This window comes from Tupaia chinensis, unplaced genomic scaffold, assembly GCF_000334495.1.
Source record: "Tupaia chinensis unplaced genomic scaffold, TupChi_1.0 Scaffold000054_1, whole genome shotgun sequence".
In the NCBI taxonomy this organism is placed as follows: Eukaryota; Metazoa; Chordata; class Mammalia; order Scandentia; family Tupaiidae; genus Tupaia; species Tupaia belangeri.
The window spans coordinates 5,183,250-5,208,223 of record NW_006159512.1 but is presented as its reverse complement, the minus strand read 5'-3'; the positions used below and the strand labels follow the sequence as shown (position 1 = coordinate 5,208,223).

Sequence of the window (24,974 nt, the reverse complement as noted above, 5' to 3'; positions counted from 1 at the left end):
GTAGTACCTCTTTGTGTGTGCGTGTGTGTGTCTGTGTCCTTTTCTGCCACTCTTGGATTACTTACTACCCTCTATGAGACAGAAGAAGAATTATAGTTCCAGAAAGTAAAAGTAATTGTTTCTTTGGGAGACAGCCTTTGTCTTGTACTTTTGAAATGCAACATGGTATAGTTTCTTGGCTTTGTCCTATACTCCTGTGTAACCATGTTCAGATCATGTCACTTTCCAAAGCCTCAGTCCCCTCATATTTAAAGTGAGATCTGAAATTTCTTCTAGATTTATGATCTATTAATTGATTCCCAAATTTGGATCTTGTTATTAATAAATGTTCCTGGAACACCTGCTGGCATTTTCTGACTTCTTTTTCCTTTTCAAGCAAGTTTTACACAAGACTTTTCAGTGAGTAATGCCACAGTGTTCCAAATGTGGCAGATAATTGATTCTGATTTAATGTTTGTTGTCATAATAGTGCAGCAGAAGCCTTTACTAAATTACATATTGCTTTTATAACTTAACTGGAATTGTGTACATAGATCACTTTTCCAAAAATTCTCCCCTTTTTACTGGCATAGCTTGGTGAATCCTTTGCCAGTAATAAATTGTACATTGGGAAAGTCCGACTTCCACATTAAGAAGCTAATGACTTGTATTTTTTGAAATCATATTTGCCAAAACAGTCTCTTCGGACACTTAGACTTTTTTCAAACTCTATTTTTTTTGGCTGGTTTAAAATGTGAATTGAATAATCTCTTTGGTTCTGGTGGTTCTGATGCATCTGTTGCCAGCAGTGGATGTTGGCCTGGGGAAATGTGACTTCCATTACTTAAGGATAAAGAAGCTCAAAGTGATTATTAAAGGTGTTAGTTGCAAAGTTATGCACCTTGGACCTGGTGAAACTAATCAAGTGTGAGGTAGAGTGCTCTTTAGATATCAAACAAGGTATAGTAATTAAAAGAGTAAAGTCTTTAGAACCTGTTTTTGGATATGACCTCGCTGTGTCTAGAGAACTCAAGGGAAGGTTTCTCATCACCAATCAACAATGTAACCCAAAAAAATGAAATACTAGTTTATAGTTGTGAAAAACACTGCTATGAGTTTAGCTTAACAACTGTAATAATGGCATTTCTTTTTTGTTAACTGCTTTTTAAACAGTACGTATTACAATGTATTATAAAGTATTAATATGTGTTTCATTTCTTTTATAATACCTGAGGTTTACTAATCAATATCAATCTCAGTGGTTTTTTAAATATATGATGGTGTGGGAGCAGAGGGACAATTTTTTTTGTGGTGTTTTGACCTCTCACTATTCATTCTAGAAAAAAGCGCTATGTTGAATAACCTGATTTCCTATACATATAAATGTACATAAAGGAGAAATGTAAATTAACATTTCTCCATTTAGTTAATTTCATTATTTAGCCAATTTTGAAATTTGAAAAGAAAGTGTTTTATTCTTCCCATCCATTAAAAAGGTAATGAGGTTTATTTGACTACAACTGAAAAAGCAAGCAAGTAAGCAACCTAGCTAAGTTATGAATAGTAACTGAGTTGGGATAAATGGAATTTGAGTAACCTCTGACAGTTAACCTCCATTCTCTACATCTGTCTTATATCAAATGCCAGGTTTGCTTAGAGCTTTTCTCTAAGAGGAAACTGACAGCCATCAATTGGAAGCCTCTGCAGTGTTTTCTGCATGTGTATTCAGAGAATCTAGAAACAGATAACTTTTTGCATATTTTTGACTACTGCAGACATTATTCATTCTCTGCTAAAGTCAGTGAACTGACCTCTAATGAAACCGTGAATGATTATTACACCAATTTTATAGATTATGGGTTTTTTGATCATTTTGGTGCCTTCTGAAGCTTCCCCATGTTTCCCTGAAAGTTAGGGAGCTTAGAAATAGACATACTGTGTACAAATTTAATGTTGAGAAGTATTACTTTTAAATGAAATATTTGCCCTTTTGTTTAATTTTGGGCTTTGTTTTTCTTATAAATGGTGTTAGTAGCAAACAATATTAATAAGTTCAGGTTTTAAATGTCTTACTTTTCCTAATGTCTGGTAAGGATAGAAAATGGTAGGAAGTACTTGCCATCTAGTAGGCAGGTACTATAAGTTATTATTAATAATATATACTGTCAGTATCTGTGTGGCAGTGTTATGAGTGCCTCCTTTGATTCTTATCTGTTCACCTATTCTTCATTAATCCACTGTTGTCATATTCATATGACTTGAAATATTTTAATGGTAATATTGCACATTTTTAATTTACCTATCCTTATTTATAGTGTTGTACTGTATGTGAAATATTTTGGACTGTGGATCTTAGGAGGGTCCATATTTGAAAAGCAGTCACATACCTGCAAACCGGTATACTACACAGGTGCTGATCTCCATTAGAGTTGTAGAAGAATATTTGGTTACTCTACATCTGCATCCTGTTTTTTTAAATTATTATATATTATATAGTTAAAGATATATTTTAATTAGAAATAATTTAAAAGGAAGTAAGTGAAACAAAATAGAGAATGCAGAATAATCTTTTAAAAATAATTGATAAGAGGCTGGCAGTTGGTGTGGTGGTTGAGGCACAGAACTCCCAACATGGCCAACTGCAGTTCACGTCCTAGACCTGGTGGCTTGCTTTCTCACTTTCCCTCTGTCTCTCTCTGGTCAAATAAAAATAATAACAATAATAGTAAAATGAAATAACTAATTTTTTTTTAAAATCATTAATAAGGATGCTAGGATGTAGGATACGAAATTTATCAAATACTGTAAGTATAAAAGCACGTATGAAGACAATGTATTATTTTAAGAATTTATTTTCCATGTTACATCTTTGTATTGTTAGTATTAAAATAATTTAAATAATGTGTAGGAAGCCCTTCAAGCCAAAATGTTTAGTTCTTTATTTCAGTTTATTTTGCCAAGTATCAACAAAATTTACTTCATCTGTCTTAAATTCTTTGTATCATAATATCTGTGGTCCCCTCATCCCACAAAAGGAAGGCAGACAAAGAGGGAGCCCAAGCAAACAAACACAGCAGAGGGAACTTTTAGAAGATTAGCTTATGGTAGCTTTAAGTTTTGCAGAAATTTCATTTAAATGGTATATAAAATGATAACCAATAAAGCACATTAAGCAGAAAAATATTTTAATTTTTTACTTCATATCTTTCATTCCAACTCATTTGAATAACTCCTAAATTCTTTAAAGTTATGACAGAAGAAGTAATTGCACTGTACCAGTAAGAATCATGATGAATCTTTTAAAGATATACACTAACAATAACAATTTTATGCTTGCTGAAATGTGCAATATAGTTCTTTTACTCTGATCCAACTACTGGGTCATCAGGACAGTCATGCAATTTTGCATTAAAAAAAAACAAACATAGAAAAGGTCTTTACTACTTTAGATATCCAAATTTTATTTCTCGATGCGCTTCTCTTTTCTTTCCCACTGGCCACCTCTGCCAGAACTAAGAAAGGATTGCACCTAAGTTTTCCAAATTGGTAAGAAGGATGTAATAGTGATTTAGATATCACAGTTACTTAGATTTGCTCTTTTTAGAAATATTGTGATTCTTATTTTAACTATAAATTCATTTGTCTAAGATTGTCATTAACAAGAGAAAAAGTAAGTTCTAGAAGAGCAAATGAGCTATAAAAGAAAACTGGCTCACCTTAGAGGGGAAGTGCCTTAGAAGTTTTAGAGGCCATGCACTTGACAAAGGCATGTTTAGCACCATATTCTGACAAAGATCATTTAGTATAAACAGTCACAATGGGATTGATTGTCCGAGTCAGAAGATAGTTTGTCTTGAGTGGATCACAGCAATGTAAGATGCAATAATATGTATACATCATTTGTAAATGAATGTTTTAGTAAGGATTATTTCGTTTTGGAGAAATACTGATATGTTAACTATATATATAATTTTTTAAGTTTTGCAATACGGCATGTGCACTCACCAGAGAGGGACAGAGAGAGAGAGAGAGAAAGTAAGAAATCACTCCCCAGGGGGATGGCCATCCACAGCCCCTTCTCCTCATTCTTCTCTTCAGGTTTTGAGTATGAACACACACGTGCCTGGTGTGAGTTTCAAGCCACCTGGTCTGGGACTCAGACCACACAGTTGGCCATGTGGGATCCAGCACTTTAACCTTCACACCACCTGCTGGCCTCTCTACTACAATTTTTAAAATATTTCCAAACTTAGGTATAACTTACTGAAATTTTTCATAATATGGTACAGCATCCCAAATTTTCTTTTTTTGCCTTTTTCCTAGCCCAAGGTCACACACAAAAAAATTTTTTTCAGTAAGGTAATTAGACCATGTGCTAGTGACTGACTCCTTGTTATTAGATTCAGGATCTGTTATTATGGTTCTGTAGCCACACGGAATGCCTAATCCTGTCCACCTCTCTTTAAATGGGTACCTAGAGATCCCTAAGAGCACTGAGTGAAATAATCACAATACACCAAACATATTACCACTATTAGAAAGTGAATTCAGAAGTGATTATTTTATGATTTCAATCAATAGAATCATCCTTATAGTCAATTACTAAGACTTTTATTCTTAATCATTTTTATTGCTGGATATATAGATGTTTCTTTCATTCCTCTTGAATCGGTACATGTGGTAACAAGTTTTCAAAACCTAATAGGAGACCATCTGAACTTATTTCATTCTTAATTTAAATAATAAATTCCAAAGTGAATTACAATTAAAAATTTTTAAGTTTCCTATTCCTAGAAAAACTATAAGATTTAGAAAAATTCAATTAATACATGTTTCAAAACCAAATATAATTTGTGTGAAATGAAGTATATTTTCATAATAGAGTTCTAGAAATCATTAGTCTGTTAAAGCAAACACTTAGATTTTAGATACTTATTTTGCATTTTAAGAAGAGAGGAAAATGAGTCTTCCACAGCCCCAAATTACTCTTAAGTCAGCAAATACTAGAGAAGCTACAAAATGCAAAGAAAACACCATGTACTTTTTTTTGTCATCAACACCTGATATTTTATACTATAAATGTATTTTGTGGGAAGAAGGTGTTGGGCAAGTGAGTCAATCACATGGGGAAATTTTGAATTGCCTTATAACAATGGATTCCTCCTTTAAAAAAGTAATTTCCATAAGGGTTTTATTTTGCTCTGTTTTTTAATTTACCCAAGGGCATGTGCTCATGGGGACAAGGTGGGGGCGCTTGGCAGTGAGAAAGCACCATGTATGGGGATGGTCACACTGCAGTCCCTTCTGTTCCATTTCTCCCTCCTTTCAGAATTTTGGGCACACACATACACGCCTGGTGTGTTTTTCAGGCTGCTGGCTCCAGGATTCAAACTGCATAGTTGGCCATATAGGATCTAGCCGTCTTAACCACCATGCCACTGGCTGGCCCACCTTAAGGGTTTTTCTTTTCAGTTTGTTTATTTTTTCACAAGAAAGAGGGATTGGGGAGAGAGAGACAGACAAATAGTGACAGCACTCCCAACAGAGTCTCAGCTACAACCCAGCTTCAGCAGCCCCAGATCACTGGCATGCATGTGCCCAGGGTACTCAGGGAGGTCTCCAGACACAGACCAGGAACCTTCTCATGTGGGTCAGTGCCACAAAGCAGCATATTTTACCATGGCCACTATCTGGCTTTAAAAAAAATTTTTAGGGGCTATCATGTTAACCTTAGTTTCCATTCTAAAAACCACAGACAACAAGCTGGTAAGGCAATTACTTTCCAGCTTCTTGGGGCCCAGGTCATGGCTAGAATCATTTTTTGGCCATTCATTCTTTTCTTTTTTAATTGTCAAAGGGCACATGTATTCTCCATAGAGATATGGTGAGACAGAGAAACAGGGAGACAGGAAGAAGCACACCTCAAAAGGGTGTGGTCATGCTGCAATCCCTTCTCCTCTATTTCTGCACTCTATAGGCATTTGGCCTTCTCACACACACGTACCAAGGGAGTTTCCCAAGTCTCCAGGACCAGGACTGAAATTGTGGTTGGCTGTGTGAAATTCAACTCCCTTAACCATTTGGTTACCTAGCCAGCCTACGTCCATTTTTTACGTAATTTATTCCTTCATTGTTATAGACATCTGACAGCAGATAGTAAGAACATATTTCTCACTGCAAAACTGATGTTTGAAAAAAAATTTACTGTTAGTTGTTGTAGAAACAAACCACTGTGTATAGATACTGGTCAAGATTTATGATCCATGAGCCAACTCCTTGGCACAGTGGTAATGCGCTACTCAGGCATGCTGGATCCATATGGAACAGCATTTGTTCAGTTCTTGAGCAACATATACACACTGGGTACACCTGCCTGTGATCCAGGCTGGATGGGAAGGCTGCTGAGTGTGGTGTTCAGATCTCTGTTGAGGGCGTTAGTCTCTCTCTCACTCTCTTTCCTCACTCTCATGAATAAACTTTTGAAGAGTAAGTAACATTTTAAAAAAATGATTTATAAGCCTCTTTTTACCCACACATTTAAGTTCAAATTAACAACCCTTAGTGGCAGTAATATCAGAATTAATATCAGAGTCTAACATTTTTATAGATTAGTACATGTCTTTAGAAATAAAGCTTCCCATGGGCTGGGTCCTTGGCCTGCTGGTTAAGGCAGCCACATCCCCCATGACTGACTACAGTTTGACTAGTGGCTTGAGAAACATGCTAGGTGTGTGTGTGCACGTGTGCCCAAAATCTTGAGAGGAGGAGCTAAAAGGTGGCATGGTGGTTAAGGGTGTTGGACTCCCACATGGCAACCATGGTTCAAGTCCCAGACGTGATAGCTTACTTCCTCACTTTCCCTCTCTCTCTCTTTCTCAATCTGTCAGTCTCTGGTCAAATTGAAATAAACAAACAAACAAAAATAAATAAAGTGCAATAAAATAATTCTTAAAAAAATGAAAGGAGGGAGAGAGGAAAAGGGGTTGTGGTGCGAACATTCCCTTTGGGGCCTTCTTACTTTGTCTCTGTCTCTCGTGAGTACATGCACCTTCTCACAAAAATTTTTTAAAACTAGCAAGTAAAACTGCCCTTTTTTAGATAGCCATATCATTTTACAGTGATCAAAATATTTATTTAAGGGAACCAGCAGTTAGCGTAATGGCTATGTCACTGGATTCCCACGTGGTCGACCGTGGTTCGTGTCCCGGACCCGGTGGCTTAAAACTCACGCCGGGTGCGTGTGCATGCGTGCCCAAGATCCCGAGAGGAGAATGGAGGAGAAGGGATTGCGGCGTGACCATCCCTCCTGGGGGGTGATTTCTCGCTTTCTGTCTCTATGTCTCTCTCTGTCTGGCGAGCGCACGCGCCCTATAGTGAAAACCTCTAAAAAAAAAAAAAAGAAAGAAAAATATTTATTTAATTTTGTATCCCTTCATTGAAAGCTCCAGAAAGAGAAAAGATCATTGAGCATATCCTTTCTTTTGTATTGTGATTTGTTCAATTAGTATTGTACACAATATTTTATCTGTAAATAGCCTAAATTTAACTCTACTAATATATTTCACAAAACACTGTATAGATATTTGAAAGATAGCACTATTGAAAATCAGAAGGCAGGGACTAGCAGATAGCATAGTGGTTACATCGCTGGACTTCCACAGAGTCGACTCTGATTTGAGTCCCAGACCTGGTAGCTTAAAATGTATGCTGGGTGCATGTACATGTATGCCCAAGATCCTGAGAGGAGAATGGAGAAGGGACTACAGCAAAGCCATCTCCCCTGGAGGGGTTGATTTCTCACTTTCTGTCTCTCTGTTTCTCTCTGTCTCTCCAGCAAGCACATATGCCCCATAGGAAAAATCTCCCTCTACAAAAAAAAAAAAAGAAAAGAAAAAATCAGAAGGCAGGCCCAGCCATGGTCATGCATGCTGCCAAGATGCTGTGTTCCCCAGCCCAGAACCACATGGGAGGCCCAGCTTCAATTCCTGTTCCCACTTAAGGTGTGAGCATAGTGGCACACACTTATAATCACAATTCAGAAGGCTGAGGCAGGAAGATTATGAGCTCTCCACTGACCTGGGCCGCTTAGAAACATTGTTTTAAAAAGAGCAGCTGAGAGGCTGAGGCAGGTGGACTGTGAAGAGCAGCTGGGAAGCTGAGGCAGATGGATTGTGAAGAGTGGCTGGAAGACTGAGGCAGGTGGATTGTGACATAGCAAGTCTGTCTAGGAAAAAATAAGTAAAAAAAAAAAAATCAGAAGATAAAGATACAGTTGAGTTCATTCTAACTTAAAATTTAAGTAAAATGAACCCGATTGAAGGACTGTCTTTTAACCTGTAGTTTCAATTTCTGTTTCTTCTCCCTGGAAATAAAGTTTTGTCCACATATCAACTCAATAGGTCTTTTCTTTATTGTTGTCCTAGGTGGGGGGAATAAAGACGTTCTAATTTCCATCTTTCATAACTGAATTGTTGTGATTCAGACTCATAAAGGGAGATGAAAGACTAAAATATACAGAGCATTTTTTTGTGATTTTTTTTCAGGAAGGAAAGTCATTTATCGCTGCTAAAATGAATAAGAGCACGTTTTTTCCCTAATCAAAAACTTGAGGAAAATTTCAGCATGGCTTATTAAGGGATTTAGTTACTTGGCTTTCATTAACACAATAATAAGTAAATGTAAATAGTGGCAAAACTATAAACTTCCAGTTTTTGTGATATAAGAAGTTAGTATTTAACTATTAGTGCTACCATCATAATTTCATTAGTGTAGCTTCTTTACACACTTTCTCCAGTGACGCAAATACAGACGTGATTTTTTGGAACATCACACTTATGGCTGCCTTCTCTCTTCTTCATTACTTTATGTTGGACAAACTGCCATTATCACTTGCCAAAAAAAATCCCACATTTCAGTATACTTCAGTTTTGAGGTCTCTCATGTCCTCCTTAGACCACCAGTAGCTTTGTCTCTTGGCGATTAGAAATCAGACACTTCTTTTTGATGTTTAACAAACCAGACTGCTATTTGACCTGTAAGGAAGAATATAGCAAAACAACACATTTTCTAAGCAACATCACTGGAAACATAATAGCAAATCCCTTTGGAATGCTTTCTTTGGAACACAGGCCAAATTATTCTTTCTGATTAAACTTTATGAGATTTGTATTAAATGATGATGATAATAAGGCTCTAATAGAGAAGATATTAAAAGTTGTATTTTCCTTTACCTATGTCCAAATATGGAAATGACTAAGGACTCACTGAACTTTGGATACATTTGTATTCTTATGTTGTAACCATTTCTAGGAAACTAAGGTTCAAATGTGGATCTTACAGATTCAGATTTCTGTTATTTTTATAACTCATCCCATGAAACTCATGTTAAATAGGGAATGTATCTAACTCCACCAACCTCTCTGGTCCCCATTCCTCCCTACCCACGTATTGCCTCTCCCCACCTTCACTCCGTACACACTTTTCTTTGCTGTATTTTAGGAAACTTTTGTTTTCCAACCTCATTTCTTCTTTCTTCTCTTTTCTCGACATTGTGACTTATTTGTATAACCTTTCCAAAGATGTCCTGAGGATTATGTGAAAGCATAATAAATAAATCACACTGAAAAACCTTATACCATCAAGCCATAGTTAATAGAGGCTGAGAAGTCCTTTTAAAGAAGTATGACATTAACTTTGCTCTTTTTCCTTTTCTCTTTAGCACTTTGGTTTTGTTTTTTTTTTTAATTAAGTGTTTCAACCCTTTAACTTTCCCCATTATTCTAAATATTAATAATTGAATTGCATGTAATTATCGAGTTAAATTAGTAACCTTGTTCAAAGTCAGCTTTCTTTTCTTCTATTAAAATTAAATAAATTTTGTCCTTAAATCTATTTTCTTCAAGTCTTGGTTATATATTTTTAGTGGTGCTAGTTTTTAATCCCTTGCTTACTTTATTACAAACATAAGATATCCCTAAACAAGTGGGCTTAAATTTTTTTTTCACTTTCCATTTGTCCTTAAACTTTACAAGCTACCAAAGGTCCAGAATTTTCTCTTCCACTTTCTTTGTGTTCCCAACACAAAGTGAATCATAATTCACTTTTCAGAAGGCCTTAAATATTGCCTTATAGAACAGTCTGTCTTTCAAGGGTGTGGTTTTGAAGAAAATTCCACAATGGTGCTATTTATATTCATCTAATATTTAGGAGGCATTGAAGTATCTATTTTTATCTGAGTTCTAATAGATTAAATATTACTGATTTGTAATATAAAACACAACAAATGGACATAAATATATAAACAGGCTTGCAAATGACTACCTTGCCTTTGCTGGCTCTCTTTGGAGGGTATCTTCTGAGTAACCTATAGAAAGAAAGCCTTTGCTTTTCCAACCTCATTTAACTTAGCAAGTTATGAGAAGGGATGTGGACGCTTTCTCTTCCATAGCTAAAATAAGTGATTATGACCCTTTCTTTAACTATCTTTTTTCTTTTTAAAAAAGAAATTAGAATTAAATTTTTGAGACCTGTATGGATGGTTCTTAACTTTGAAGACTTTCATACTGAACTTGTGATAATTTTTTAAATAAACAAAAACTTTATTCAGTTCATTCAAAAAACATTGACAAAATAAATTTTAGTTGCAATTTCATGTGTACCAAAAATGAAAGTGATATTTATAGCAATGACTTATAAATTAACAAAAAACTACAATTACCCAGAAAACTGTAAACATTGTGCACTAGTTAGACATTTCTTTGAGGCACAGTGCTCTTTTTATGACAGATAAATTAACAAATATATACTATTGTGAACTATTTAAGATAATACAAAAAATTTTTTTGATTCGTTTTTCTCTTATAAACAAAAATTTATCATTTATAATCTTGTTCTTTTTTGTCTCACACCCACCATCCACTACCTACTCTATACCAACCGCTTTGCCCCTTGCTGTCACCAGCATCCACACCGATCAGCACTTTGGAGAAGAGAAATAGCTGGACAAGTATATTCTTATTCTAAAAAAGTTGTGTTTGAGACAGTGTTGTATATGATAAATTATTTAAAGACTCATATATATTTCTAAGTTTTTATGGTTCTTTATTTCAAAAATATTCCTATTCTATCTTCAAGACTTAGCTTAAAGATTATCTTGGTAAACCCATCACTAGTGCTCAAGCTCAGTCTGACTTTCTTTGACTCTAACATTGCCTATTATGTAGCCCTCTACTGTCAATTGTAAAATCATAGTGTGATCATCCGTTTATCACATCTATTAGACTGTGCACTCCTGAAGACGGAGTGAGTATGACTATTTTCTTAGCATAAAGCACTGTGTTATAGTGGTCATGTTAACCATTGAAGCATAGGATTGTGGTATCAGAATTCTACCACCAATGACAGCACATTTATTGCTAACCACCCTATAAGATCCCTGAGACCAGAAAACACGTAAGGGACAATTGTGAAAGAAAGCAAAAAACCCTAGCTGGATTGGTGCCCAGAAACTTCAGGGTAAGCTCTGACAAGTTAGACTGAAGCATAGAGCTCCAAGAGCTCTAAAGGGATATCTTCTGTACCTTTCATTCAGAACTGAATGTTGCAGTTGGCTAGTGACATTAGAGGACTCATGGGAAGAGTGTACAACAGCAATAGAGAAGTAGTTGAGCTCTGCCTGCCTCTTTTGAAGGTTACATGGGATAAAGAGAAGATGTGAGGAAGATGGTCCCTCACAGTGACCCTATCCAGTGGTCACTTCCACCTTACTTTTTAAGGTGATGTACTAAACGCCCAAATGTAAGACTTCAAATTAGTTTCTCCTCATCTTTGGGGATAGTATGAAGAGGAGAAGTTGATAGAGTCTTGATTGTGTCTTTTCCCCTTAGAGCTTTCCATAAATGTTTTTTTTTAGCCATCAAAGCAGTTCTCTTTTATTACTGTTTCAATTTTCTTAACCTGAACTCTAAAATTCAGTTCTCAATGTGTAGTTTGCACACACCAACTGCATCAATTCAGTTTCTTATCATTGTTACCAATTTTTGCTTCACATATTTACAGCTCAATATTTTTGTAATTTATACACTCTAGACTTATCATTGCTTAGTGTTTCTATTGGTGTTGGGAAGAAGTATAATATAATCCCAGAAGGATTCTTGAATTCTTTTTGACTTTTGTGCCTACTGTATCCAAAGTGAATTGAACTACTTATCAAAACAGCATTAACATAGCTATTCTTGAGCATAGCTATTCTTAAGATAAAAGCTCTGAAATCTTTATTTGAAAAAACATTTATTCATATAGTTAAGTATTCATTGCTCCTGCCAGTGTTGTAACATTGGAGTTGTCAATGTTTTCTTTCTTTTAGTGGTGTAAGAAAGTGAGAGACCAACAGATGGCATGGTGGTTAAGGCAGTTGGATCCCATGTAACTGACTATGCAGTTTGAGTCCTGTACCCAGCAGCTTGAAAAACATGCTGGGCACGTGTGCATTCATGCCCATAATCCCAAAATGAGGGAGTAATAGAGAAGTGTTTACGGCATGACCATCTTCCATGAAAGATGCTTTCTCACTTTCTCTTTCTCTCTGGTGAGCGCGTGTGCCCTCTAGAAATGGTTAAACAAAAAAGAAGAGAATCTCATTTCTGCCTTTTCAGAATTAGTAATAAATAAACTCAAACAATTTATTTTGGGTTTATGCCGTATTAGCACTGATTCCATTGAGTCTGTGTAAAATGTCTACCCCATTAGATAATTCAGGTAATACACATATACTAATATAAAAGCAAAGTAAGAGCCTTTTTAAATAATAAGACCTGTAGATTTTCTTTTAGATGTTATGTAGAGACACAAAGGAAACATTTTAGTGATTGAAGTTTTATTTTGTGTCCTTTGCTTAGGGTGTTCCAGTGATGGCAATAAGAAACAAAATGATATCAGAAGGACTAGACCCAGATCTTCTTGAGTAAGTAATTCTTCTACTGATATTACTGCCAAGATACTGAATTTGTCAGTTGTAATAAAAAATATTTTAAGTTTGTGGCCAGCCGGTGGTGTGGTGGATAAAGCACTGGACTACCTCATGGCCAACCACAGTTCAAGTCCGAAACTCAGCAGCTTGAAAATCACACCACCACATGTGTGTGCATACCCAAATTGTAAAAGAAGAATGGAGGAGAAAGGACTGTGGCATGGCCAACCCCCTGGGGGGTGATTTCTCACTTTCCCTCCATCCGTCTCCCTCCAGAAAGCACATAAGCCCTATGGCAAAAACTTAAAAAAACACACACAAAAAGTTTCAAGTTCTCCTAATTTTTTTTTCACAGCATTTTATGATTGAGGAAACCATCTCCGTAAATAGTGTCTCTGGAATGTTACAAAAAAAAAAAAAAAAGAAAAATATCCTTCAATACTAAAATCAGCTTTTGAACATTTTAGGAACAGTTTCAATAGATCAATGATGAACCTCGATATCCATGGCAGCTGGAATTTGATGACAGGCGTTTTTTTTCTTTTCAGGCTGCCTTTTTTTTTTTTTTTTTTTTTTAGGGATGGAAGCAGTATTATCTATCTGTTTTTCATTTAAGACCTTAGTGTGTAGGAAATTTATTCTGCCATGATCTAGGTTAGGCCAGATTTAAAAATAAATAGGGTAAAGATACTCCAGGTCCACATAAATAGTTATTATAAAACCAGACACCAGTTTCTGTAAGTTTTATGAAATATTTTTTGAGAAATGCTAAAAAGCCTGTGGCTCAGATATTTGACAATAATTCATTTCATTTCAAGGAAGCTTGGCTACATACATTCTCAGATAAAACATATCTTAATGGATTCTTTAGAACTATTCTGTTTTGCATGTATCCAGATGCTTGTAAAGAGCCTCGCCAATCTGGTATTTTAGTTCACACCCCCCCCCCATGTATTTAGATATGTTATCCAGATATTCATACTGTGCTAGCACCACACTTTGGAATTTTTCTTGGCTCTCAGACCTTCAAGAAAAGGTGTGCATTTCAGGGTGAAACACCATAAAACAGCCTTTTTTCTTTATATTTTCTTCTAAGATATGAAATCTGATAAGTCTACAAGAGTGAATTTCTAACACATAACTACATTTGGTATATATCCAAGTAGCAGCCAGTTCAAGTCTGACTTCGTAATTTGAGCTAAAAGCACTTTCAGAATATTTGGCATTTGTTCTGGAAACTGTTTCTGATACACACTTTATAAGCAGATAGATTGTTACATATATTTCAATGTGAATTGAACATATAGGTCCAATCCATTGTGGTACTCATTGGAATATAAGTTATAAATATATAAATACATTTAACGTTGACTATGACCTCTTTTTTGTTTCTGAAAATATACAGTAGACCTCTTTTTAAATTTTTATTTTTTATTTCATGTTCTTTTATACATTCAGTTGCATTATTTAGCTTACAAAGTGAATATTCCAACATGTGTGCATTTCTCCCTAGTCCGGTTGATAATACTATAAAATTATCTTCAATAGACAATACCCCATTTCTTTGTCCTATTAATGCTTTGCCTCTCTATTTTTCTTCTAAATGTCCTTCTTCAGACTCTTTGACCCACACTATATCTGATATTCACAACCATTTACTGTGTTTAATGGTTTTGGGGTAGAAAGTTCTATAAATGTCTGTAAAGTCCATTTGATTTATGATATTATTTCGATCCTTTATCTCTTTACCTATTTTTTGTCTAGATGATCTGTCCAGAGGGGATAGTGGGGTGTTGAGTTTTCCAACAATTAGTGTGTTGCAGTCTTTCTCTTCTTTTAGATCTAACAGTCTTTCCTTCACTTATTTGGGTGCTCCTGTGTGTTAGGTTCATAGATAAAAATACGGAATGCTTCACAAATTTGCCTGTCATTCTTGTGCAGGGGTCATGCGAATCGTCTCTGTATTGTTCCAGTCTTAGTATATGTGCTGCCAAAGCAAGCACTACAGTAGATGTTTTATAATAACAGATAGATAAAATTACCTTTAAAGTGATGATAGTTCTCTCTAGAGAAAAAGTTAAGTGGAAAACCAGCATCCTATAAGTATTGGCATATGCTGGATATCCAGGCCCTTTACTTGCCACTGGCTTCATTTCATTCCCCACCCAGCCTAAACCTGATTCATAATTCTTTACCTCAAGCAGTCACCCACACTGGCAACTTGAAAATTACCTTTGATTTTGTCGTCCTCCTTACCGCCTCCTGTGTCAGTCACTGTGGTGTTGTTATTTCTCATGTCTGACATGTACATCCACAACCATTTCTGCTTAGTTCAGGCCTTCATTGTTTCTCACCTGAATATTATAGTAGCTCCTGATTAGTTTTCCTGTTCTCTTTTAAGCCACCCACTAAACCTGAAAGAATCTGGTCATACTCTGTTCTTGCTTCACATCTTCCTGGGACTGTCCACTGTCTTCAACATATAGTCTAATGTGTTAGCCTCGCATATAGATAGTTTTATCATCAAGACCTAGATTCTCTCTGTCACATCATTTCTTGCCACTCTTCCACATAGGCCTATCTCATGCAGCCATAGTAAACTACTCACAGTACCCTGGATATATAATTTTCTTATTCCCAGTCAATGTCTTAAAATGCTTTCTTTGCTCTCCATGGAGCTCTCTTCGCCCATCTAATTGTCTTGGCAGATTTCCTATTCTTCGAGATTCTTTTAGCTAGCACTACCTTAAGTCCATAGGTTACTACCAAGGAGGAGTCCCAAGCACCCCCGCTACCCATTTGTATCTCACTTAGCAAGTTTGAGGGTATGTCATTGTCTATAAATGTTGAGAAACATCCAGTTATGAAGTGGTGCCAAGTTTTAGGGTAGAATTCCCGTAACAGTGAACGTTTGTCTGACAGAAAGCTGCTCCTCAACCACAGCCTTAAGCCCAAGTTCTGACCTGTTACCTCATAAGTACATGCCATTGGTCACCAGGGGCACTGGTTGGAGTTGGGGGGGGGGGGGGGCCCCATTGAATCTATCACCATTACTACCAAGTCAGTTCCAACTACATTTGCTCAATATGATAAGTGCAATCAACCGCCTCGTTAACAAAAGAATTCTGGCGCTTTCAGAATCATGTTTATACAACAGTTAAGGAGCCTCACTTTGGAAGAAAGCATGAGATGATGAAAGAGAAGAAAATGTGCCATCCGAGGGAAAAGTACACTTTTATTTAGAATCCAAGGTACATGTTAAGCCTCAACCAAGAACTCTTAGTAAAGATTGTTTCTTTTAAAGTATAAACATTCACTTTCTTTTTTTTTTTTTTTATATTAACTTTAGGTAGTAAGACAAACTCATGTAGCTGTTAGGAAAAAAAGCCTAGATCTATCTGCACGGGGCAAAGAAAAAAACTGAGGTTGCTATATAAATAAATATTCAACACAAAATATATTGTCATTTGATTGGCTTGTGTGTATAAAATGTTGGAAGCTAAGAGTATATAATTTTAGACTAAATTTACATGATAAGAGAGAAGAGAGCCTGGCAATTTTCCTAGAAAAGTAACTATCATAGAATTTTAGAAAGTCTGTAAAAGAAAGAAAATGCCTTCTAATTACTAAATAAATATTTGTGTGATACGTCTAGGTGTTTGATTATTTTTATAAATCTAAATTTCTGAAAATACCAGTTGTTGTTAAAGAACCAAGAATTATTCCTGGTTAGCTTGTAAAAATCAGTTTCACTGCCACTAAAATAAAAAGATATATGAGTCACATACTCAAAAGAGTTTATGGAGAAATAAAAAAGAAAGTTTTAATTGGTCTTTGTCCAAAGATTAATTTGCTTTAGTTTTGCATTCAGAAATATAGAATGGATAAATCATGCCTTATAAATTCCTTCAATCAATGCCTAGATTTTTATACCAGGCCAAAAAATATGGAAAAAAGATTCTCCCCTATATTGTTTTATTCTTTCACATTTATGTCCCAGAATTAAGGTTACTAATATTACCAGTAATTATGACTTTTACAACTTTAAGGCTAGCTTCTGGACCTGCGCATCAACAAGAAACAATGTTCATACTGGTTAAGGGTCACTCAGACTCTACAGATGATCTTGCTTAGGTTTAGGTTCTGCCCTGCCACTTTCTAGCTATAAGACCCTGGATTGATTACCTAACATTTCTGTGCATCATTTTTTGTCACCAGGCTTGGATCATGTGACTGAAATAAGGAAGTAGTAAAGGAAAGGGTGAGGGCAACAGAGATTCTGGTTGACAACATTCCCTGATTGACATGAGTAGGAGAAGGATGCGTGTCAAAATTAGCATGTACACAGCATCTGGTATGCTAAAATGTTCTGATTTGTATATACTTAGTCTTTTCTTCTCCTTTTTTCCTTTCTAAATTTTGGTTCATTTTTAGTTGAGGTCAGTCTAGTAACTTTTTCAAAAAATACTGGTTTCTTTTTTATTTTTTCAAGTTTATTCATTCCTTCCATGAATGAATGAGAAGAGACGGAGGGTAGGGGAAAAGAGAGAGGAAAACAGCATCCTCAAACAGAGTCCTGATACCATGATTTACTTCTGGTCACAGCCAGAATAAAATGATGTGGCTGCTATGGAAAACAGTTTGTAAATTTTTTTCCACTGTTCAGCCCCCAAAAGATATTTTTTTTTTTGAGAGGTTTTCACTATAGGGACGTGCACTCGCCAGACAGACAGAGAGAGACAGAGAGACAGAAAGCGAGAAATCACCCCCCAGGGGGGATGGTCATGCCACAATCCCTTCTCCTCCATTCTCCTCTCGGGATCTTGGGCATGCACGCACACGCGCCCGGAGTGAGTTTAAGCCACCGGGTCCAGGACGCAAACCGGTCGACTACATGGGAGTCCAGCGACATAACCATTACGCTAACTGCTGGTTCCCCAAAAGATATATTTTTAAAGGTAATTTAGACTTAATAACAAGTTTAAATTCAAACTTTCAAAAAATTTTGCCATGATGATGATAATCTTAGTGTTACAGATTATATAAGTACCCTTATTAAAATGTAGCCACCAAGCTAGTGTGTTTTCTTGTAACCACTAAAGATTGAAATTTTTGTGGTTTTTATTTTATTTTATTTTTTTTGAAAGATTTTTGCTATAGGGCGCATGCACTCGCTAGAATGACAGAGAAAGACACAGAGATAGAAAGTGAGAAATCACCCCCCAGGAGGGATGGCCACACTGCAATTCCTTCTCCTCCATTCTCCTCTCGGGATCTTGCGCATGCATGTACATGCGTCCAGCATGAATTTAAGCCACCGGGTCCGGGACTCGAACCGTGGTCATCTACATGGGAGTTCAGCGACATACCCATTATACTAACTGCTGGTCCAAAGATGGAAATTTTTGTAAAAATATGCATAATACATATTTTTTCTGTATTTGCTGATAACACTCTGTTTTTACCAATCCTCTTATGTATTTAAAATAGTATGATACTATTACAAAGTTCTAATTTACAGATTTTAGTAGTGAATTGTTTTTTCTTTTAATTTGAAGAAGCTAAATTTTAGCTAGTCATTTGAAGTAGCAACTTTAAAAAGAAATTATTTCTTTTTCTTTTTTTGGAGAGGTTTTTGCTACAGGGCATGTGCACTCGCCAGAGAGACAGAGAGACAGAAAGCGAGAAATCACCCCCCAGAGAGAATGGCCATGCCTCAATCCCTTTTCCTCCATCCTCCTCTTGGGATCTTGGGCATGCATGTACACACGCCTGGCATGAGTTCAAGCCACTGGGCCCAGGACTTGAACCGCGGTCAGCTACATAGGAGTTTAGCGACATAGCCCTTATGCTAACTGCTGGTGCCCCCCCAAATTATTTATTTAATTTTATTTGTTATTATTATTTATTTTTAAAATTTGACCAGAGAGAGAGAGAGGAGAAAGTAAGAAAGCAAGCTGCCAGATCCAAGACTTGAACCATGGTGGACCATGTGGGAGTGCAGCACCTTACCCACTATACCACCTGCTGGCCCCAAAGTAGCAACTTTTTAAAACTTTTATTAAAATTTCTTTCCATAGAAAACAATTTAAAATGAAAAGTTCATATATACAAGAAAGAGCATTTCTGATCATAAGTAGAAACTTATGCAAGTTTTAAATATTACCTATTCATGTTATCTCATTTAATTCTTACAATTTCTTGAAGTTTCTCCTTTTTTCTCATAACCAAGACACTAATATAAACTTTTTTTGTTGTTATCCTTGTGATTTCAATTGAAAGTACCATAGAATTTATGTTAAAATGAATAAGGACAGATCATTATAAGTATTAGTGTGGATGTGAAGAAGTTGGAACACTTGTCCATTAGTGGGAATGTAAAATGATGCAGCTGCTATGGAAAACAGTATTTAAATTCCTCAAAAAATTAAAAATAGAATTACTCTATCATACAGCAATTTTACTTCTGGTTATACACCCAAAAGAACTGAAAGCTAGATCTCAGAGATACTTCTGTGTTTGTAGCAGTATCATTCACAGTGGCCAAAACATAGAAGCTACACAACTGTCCACTGGCATATGACTACGTGAAAAAAATATGGTATGGAATAACATACAATGGAATATTATTCAGCCCTAAAAAGTAAGGAAATTCTGACATAGGCTACAACATAAATGTATCAGTGGGACATTGTGGTAAGTAAAACAAGCCAGTTACAAAAGGACAAATAATATAATATTGCACTTATTTGAAGTATCTAGAGTAGTCAAATTCATAGAGACAGAATAGTGGTTGCCAGGAGCTAGAGGAAGAAGGGAATATTGATTAATGGGTACAGAGTTTCAGTTTGGCAAGGTGAAGACAGTTCTCAAGGTGGTGGTGATGGTTGTACAACAATGTATGTATGTATTTCACACTGTTGAACTATACACTTAAAAATGGCTATGATTAATTTTATGCTATATATATTTTACTACAATATAAAGATTGAAAAAAGGGAAAAAAGGAGTGAAACAGATAATAAGAGGTATTGAAGAGGATGTGGAAAAATTAGATCCCTCATGCATTGCTGGTATAAATGTAAAAGGGTGTAGCCATTGTGGAATAGTTTGTTAATTCCTCAAAATATCAAACAGAATTACTGTGTGATCCAGCAATTCCACATATGTTCACACAGAAACATGTATATAGGTGTTCATAGTAGTAGTATTTGTAATAGTCAAATGTATAAACAACCCAGATGTCTATCAACTGATAAATGGATAGGCAAAATATGATATAGCAATACAGTGAAATAATATTCACTATAAAGAGGAATGAGGTCTGTGTCACTTTCTGTATCTCTGTCATTGTCTTTCTTGTGGAAGGAAGAAATCAACAATTGAAACCTAAAAAAAAAAAAAAAAAAAAAAAAAAGGCAAAGAAAAAGGAATTAGGTATTGGTCAACTCTAATGGTGCAGCAATGGCACTATGCTCTGCAATGTTGAGTTCACATGGGACAGCCCTGAGTTCATGTCCTGAAGCCTTCCTGTGCTAACCAGGCACATACACGTGTCCACAATTCTAGCTAGCTAAGGCTGGGGGAAGGATCACGGCATGGGGGACCTTTTGGTGGTCTCTCTCTATCTTCCTCCCTTCCTCCCTTCCTCCCTTCCTCCCTCCCTCTCTGATTCTCTGTCATGGAAGAAATAGATTGGTACACTTGAAAGAAATAAAAGAGAGACCAATAAAGGAATAAGGGAAAAGGAAGGAAAAAAGAGAGAAAGAAAAGAATGAACTGATGAATGCTACAACATGGATGAACCGTGAAAATGTTATGCTGTGTGGAAAAAAAAAAAACAGACACAAAAGCCTAATATTGTTATGATCCCATTTATATGAAATGCCTACAATATGCAAATCCATAGACACAGAAAACAGACCACTGGTTGCAAGGAGCTGAGAATAAAAGACAATGTAGTGTGCCTGCCAATGGGTACAGGTTTTTTTTGGTTTTTTTTTTTTTTTTTTGAGGATAATAAAAATATTCTGGGATTAAATAGTGGTAATAGTTGTACACCTTATGAACATGCTGAAAACCACTAATTGCACATTTTTAAATGGTGAATTTTGTGATAGTGAATTATATAATTTTTTTAAAGTTTTTGCCATAGGGTATGTGTGCTTGCTAGAGAGAAAGAGAGACAGAGAGAAAGTAAGAAATCACAACCTCCCGCCCCCAGGGGTGATGGCCATGACACAATCCATTCTCTTGTTGGGATTTTGGGCATGCATGTGCAAGAGCCCAGTATAATTTTCAAGCTGCCAGGTCCAAGACTCGAACCATGGCCAGCTATGTGGGAGTCCAGTGCCTTAACCACCATGCCATCTGTTGGCCCCTATGTCACAATTTTTAAAATAATGAATATAGGCTGTAGCCAGTAGCATGGTGGTTAAGGTGATTGAATCCCACATAACTGACTGCAGTTCAAGTCATGGACCCAGTGACTTGAAAAACATGCTGAGCACTTGTGTGCAGGAGGCTAACATTCCCAAAAGGACAGAGAAATGGAGGTGAAGAGGTTGCAGGATGGCCATCCCCCATGGGGGGATGCTTTCTCATCTTTCTCTCTCTGGTGAAATATTTAAAATAAGTAAGTAAGTGAATGAATGAATTAGTTAATAAATGCCTAAAATCTTAAGTTAGTAGTTCTATTTCAGTGAAAATCTATTTTACATAACTTTTCCTCACACTTACTGTATCTGACAAATGGTCTAATCTTATCCATTGTTGCACCCTGATACACATTATGGTCCAGCTACCAAGTGACCTACAGTTCCTAAATGTAACATGCCACCCCATGCTCTTTTCATTCTTTACCCAGAATGTTCTAATCCTCACTATTCCCACCTTTTCTATTTCTGGCAAACTCCCACCATATCTCAGAACCCTTCATAAATATCTCCACCTCTTTGAAGTCATCTCTTACCAACACTAGCAGAATTGACTAGCAGAATTGACTACTTTTCCTTTTCACACAGCATAGTTAGTTTGACTGTATTTGAATACATCACACTGTATAAAATATTCTCTTTGCTTTTCTGTCTGCTTCACCAAAATATCACTGCTTCAGGGCAGGAACCACTTGTTATTTGTCTCTGTGAGTCTAGTACCTAACATAGTTCCCAGCAAATATTAGGGACATAATAATGGGAGTAATATAATAATAACATTTACTTAGTACTTCTATGTGCCAAATAGTATTCAATATACTTTACATTTATTGGTTTAGTCATCACAATGGTCCAATAATTTAGTTGGGCACCAAGTGATTAAATATATTCCTCAAAGTTGCCTAACAAGTAGGTAAGGAGGCTGGGATTTGAACACAGATTGTCTCGCCCAAGAGTCTGTGTTAACTCCTATGCAAAACAGTGTCCTAGGTATCAATAGATGGTTAGACACATAATGAATTTTCTAATTTCATTCCCTCTGTACCTAAGCTGCATTTACCCTTAAGAAGCATTGATTTTAGAGTTATGTACATTGTTTTATTTGTTTGAGTTGTCATAGATACTAATATAATTTTGATATGGTATTAAAATAATTCTTTCCGGTAATTGTTTTTTCTTTTTAACCAAGCTGAGATAGTAAGAAATCAACTGACTATATGCAAAGAGAAATATGCTGGAAAAAAATGTGTTCAATATTCATGCCCACTACTTCCAGAGTTATTGTTTTTATAAAAAGTAGTGTAGGCAATGGTCCTATCTTAGTATTTGAGGCAGATGGAATATTAGTCAAAAACCTAAAAATGCTGTACCCAGCTTTAGAGATGTCCTGTATTGGGTACCTGTCTGTGTTTCCTCATGTGCACCAGAGCAAACGGGTTTCTGTTTGATACCTAGGGAGCAGCAATGCCAGCATTTCTTTATTACACAAGTCAAATCTATTAAAAAGTATAAGCTATAGTTTTTAATAACTAAAAATAACTAGTAGACTATCTATTTTTAATTTTACTAATGGTAATTTCTGTTTGTGCCAAAAAGAATTTTATCTGTCGAATGTCCTAAATCTTTAATAGGAATTAAATAGCCTGAAGGACAAATACGTCTGGTCTTTTTTTAATTATTAATTATTACAGCTATATTGTTCTTCTTCATTTCCCCAAAAGTCTACTTTCCTTGCTTTATTTACTCTCCTTGTAAGAATGAATAAAAGCTGAGTGATAGTGCTCCTGTATTGATTAAATAATTTACTGGCACCAGTGCTATTTGGGCCTATCTTGTTGACTGTTTTAATAACAGCATTAAGTTTTCATTTTAACTTGTAGCAGATTCATACAAAGGTGACATTTAATCATTCTCATGTCTTCTTGTTGTGCCTAGGGAATCTTTGAAACATTATTTTTGCCAACTTAAACTTTTTATATTTTTTCTCTAGAGATAAAACACATAAGTGAAAACACTCCACAAACACTAAGACCATTCTTTGACTACTTTCCTCCTCTGCAAAATTTCCATATTGCTTATGTTTCTTAGTAGCTATTCTCGATCTCTTCTATTTCTCAATTTCTCCCTGCAGCTTTCCTGAACATGAAGGTTTCCTTATTTTTATTTTTTTTTCCATTTTAAGTTTTTCTTTCTCTGTACCTCATGTGCCCTTGAAGGCCGCAGGGATTGAGTCCTGGGCATGCCAGCCTCTGCAGGTCACATCTGTCTATAGTTGTGTCTCTATGGTAATGGCAGGCAAAAACTGCTGAAGTAGCACACTATGTAAGGACTGGCAAGAGAATATAGGGCCGTGGCCTCCACAGGAATAACATTTAATCCCCTGGTCCTGAAGAAGCCAGAGAGAAGCACACTGTTGCATGGAGCAGGAGACTCCCTCAGCTAAGGACACAGACTTGGCAGGTGTACTAGCAGCAGTATTCTAAGTGAACCTAATTTACAGTGTGTAAGTACTTTTTCAGTTGAAAAAAAAAAAAAAAAAAAGAAAAATTTTTTTCTTTTTTTTTTTTGTTCCTTTGTCTCTTTCAGAAGGCCAGATGCTCCAGTGCCTGATGGTGAAATTGAAAAAACTACAGAAGAAAGTTCAGACAGCGAATCTTCTTTTAGTGACTAAATTTAATTTTGGTAAGAATTATGTATACATGTGTAAGGGAACATTTACATTCTATAAGAGAGCAAGCCTGAATTCTCTTAAACACAACATCAAGTGGCCACATATCCACCACCAAGCTTCCTCTGTTAAAAAAATAAAAACGTTTATAACCTACCATTATTTCTTATTACCAAAATAAAGGGCCCTGAAATGAAAAATAGCCTAAATAAAATGTAGTTACTGCCGTAAATGCCAAGTGGGAATGTTTCAAGATAGATCATTTTTAAAGGTAGTCAGTGTGGGGACCAGCAGTTGGCATAATGGCTACCTTGCTGGACTCCCATGTAGTTGACCGCAGTTCGAATCCCAGACCCAGTGGCTTAAACTCACAGCGGGCACGTGTGCATGTATGCCAAAGATCCCGAGAGAAGAATGGAGAAGGGATCGTGTTGTGGCCATCCCCCCTGGGGGGGGGGAGTTGGTGATTTATCGCTTTCTGTGTCTCTGTCTCTCCCTGTCTTTCTGGTGAGTGCACGTGCCCTATAGTAAAAACTTCTCCAAAAAAAAAAAAGGTGGTCAATGTGAATTTAGTGATAAAAAGTAGACTCAGTGTAAAAAGAAGTGAATTGGGCTAACTGAATTTTTTTTTGCATCAGGAGGGGGTATGTGCATGTGAGAAAGAGAAAGATAGACAGGGTCTCATCACTCCTTAATCCCCTTCCTGCAGCCACCCAGCTCTTTAGAATCTTGGGTATGCCTGGTATGATTTCAACTCAAGGGAATTTCAAACCTATAGTTAGCCGTGCGTCTTCTAGCAGTGACTGCTGCCAAAGCTGGCCAGATTATTTCATTTTTGTGAATATTGTTGTAAGAAAGTATTAGGTACAATTATACCATGATAGTTGTTCAATTTCTTACAAAATTTAATACTGAATTGATTTAT

The 24,974-nt window shown here is 36.1% G+C and overlaps 1 protein-coding gene and 1 non-coding gene across 7 annotated transcripts in view; one reads left to right on the top strand and one right to left on the bottom strand.

Moving 5' to 3' along the window:
• The window catches only part of WASHC3 (WASH complex subunit 3), a 53,019-nt gene extending 28,814 nt beyond the window's left edge, over window positions 1-24,205 (top strand). For 5 of the 6 annotated variants that reach the window (XM_006141396.3, XM_006141395.3, XM_014591639.2 and 2 more), the window contains 2 exons: window positions 12,876-12,940; window positions 23,968-24,205. In XM_006141396.3, the coding sequence (XP_006141458.1) occupies window positions 12,876-12,940; window positions 23,968-24,052 (150 nt within the window). In that variant the 3' untranslated portion in view covers window positions 24,053-24,205. The remainder of the gene's footprint in view (window positions 1-12,875; window positions 12,941-23,967) is intronic. The other variant, XM_027775731.1, reaches the window with a different exon arrangement.
• LOC114009798 (U6 spliceosomal RNA) lies at window positions 14,843-14,949 on the bottom strand. Its single transcript, XR_003551182.1, has one exon. It is a non-coding gene; the product is annotated as a U6 spliceosomal RNA (small nuclear RNA).
• Window positions 24,206-24,974: the final 769 nt, after the last annotated feature.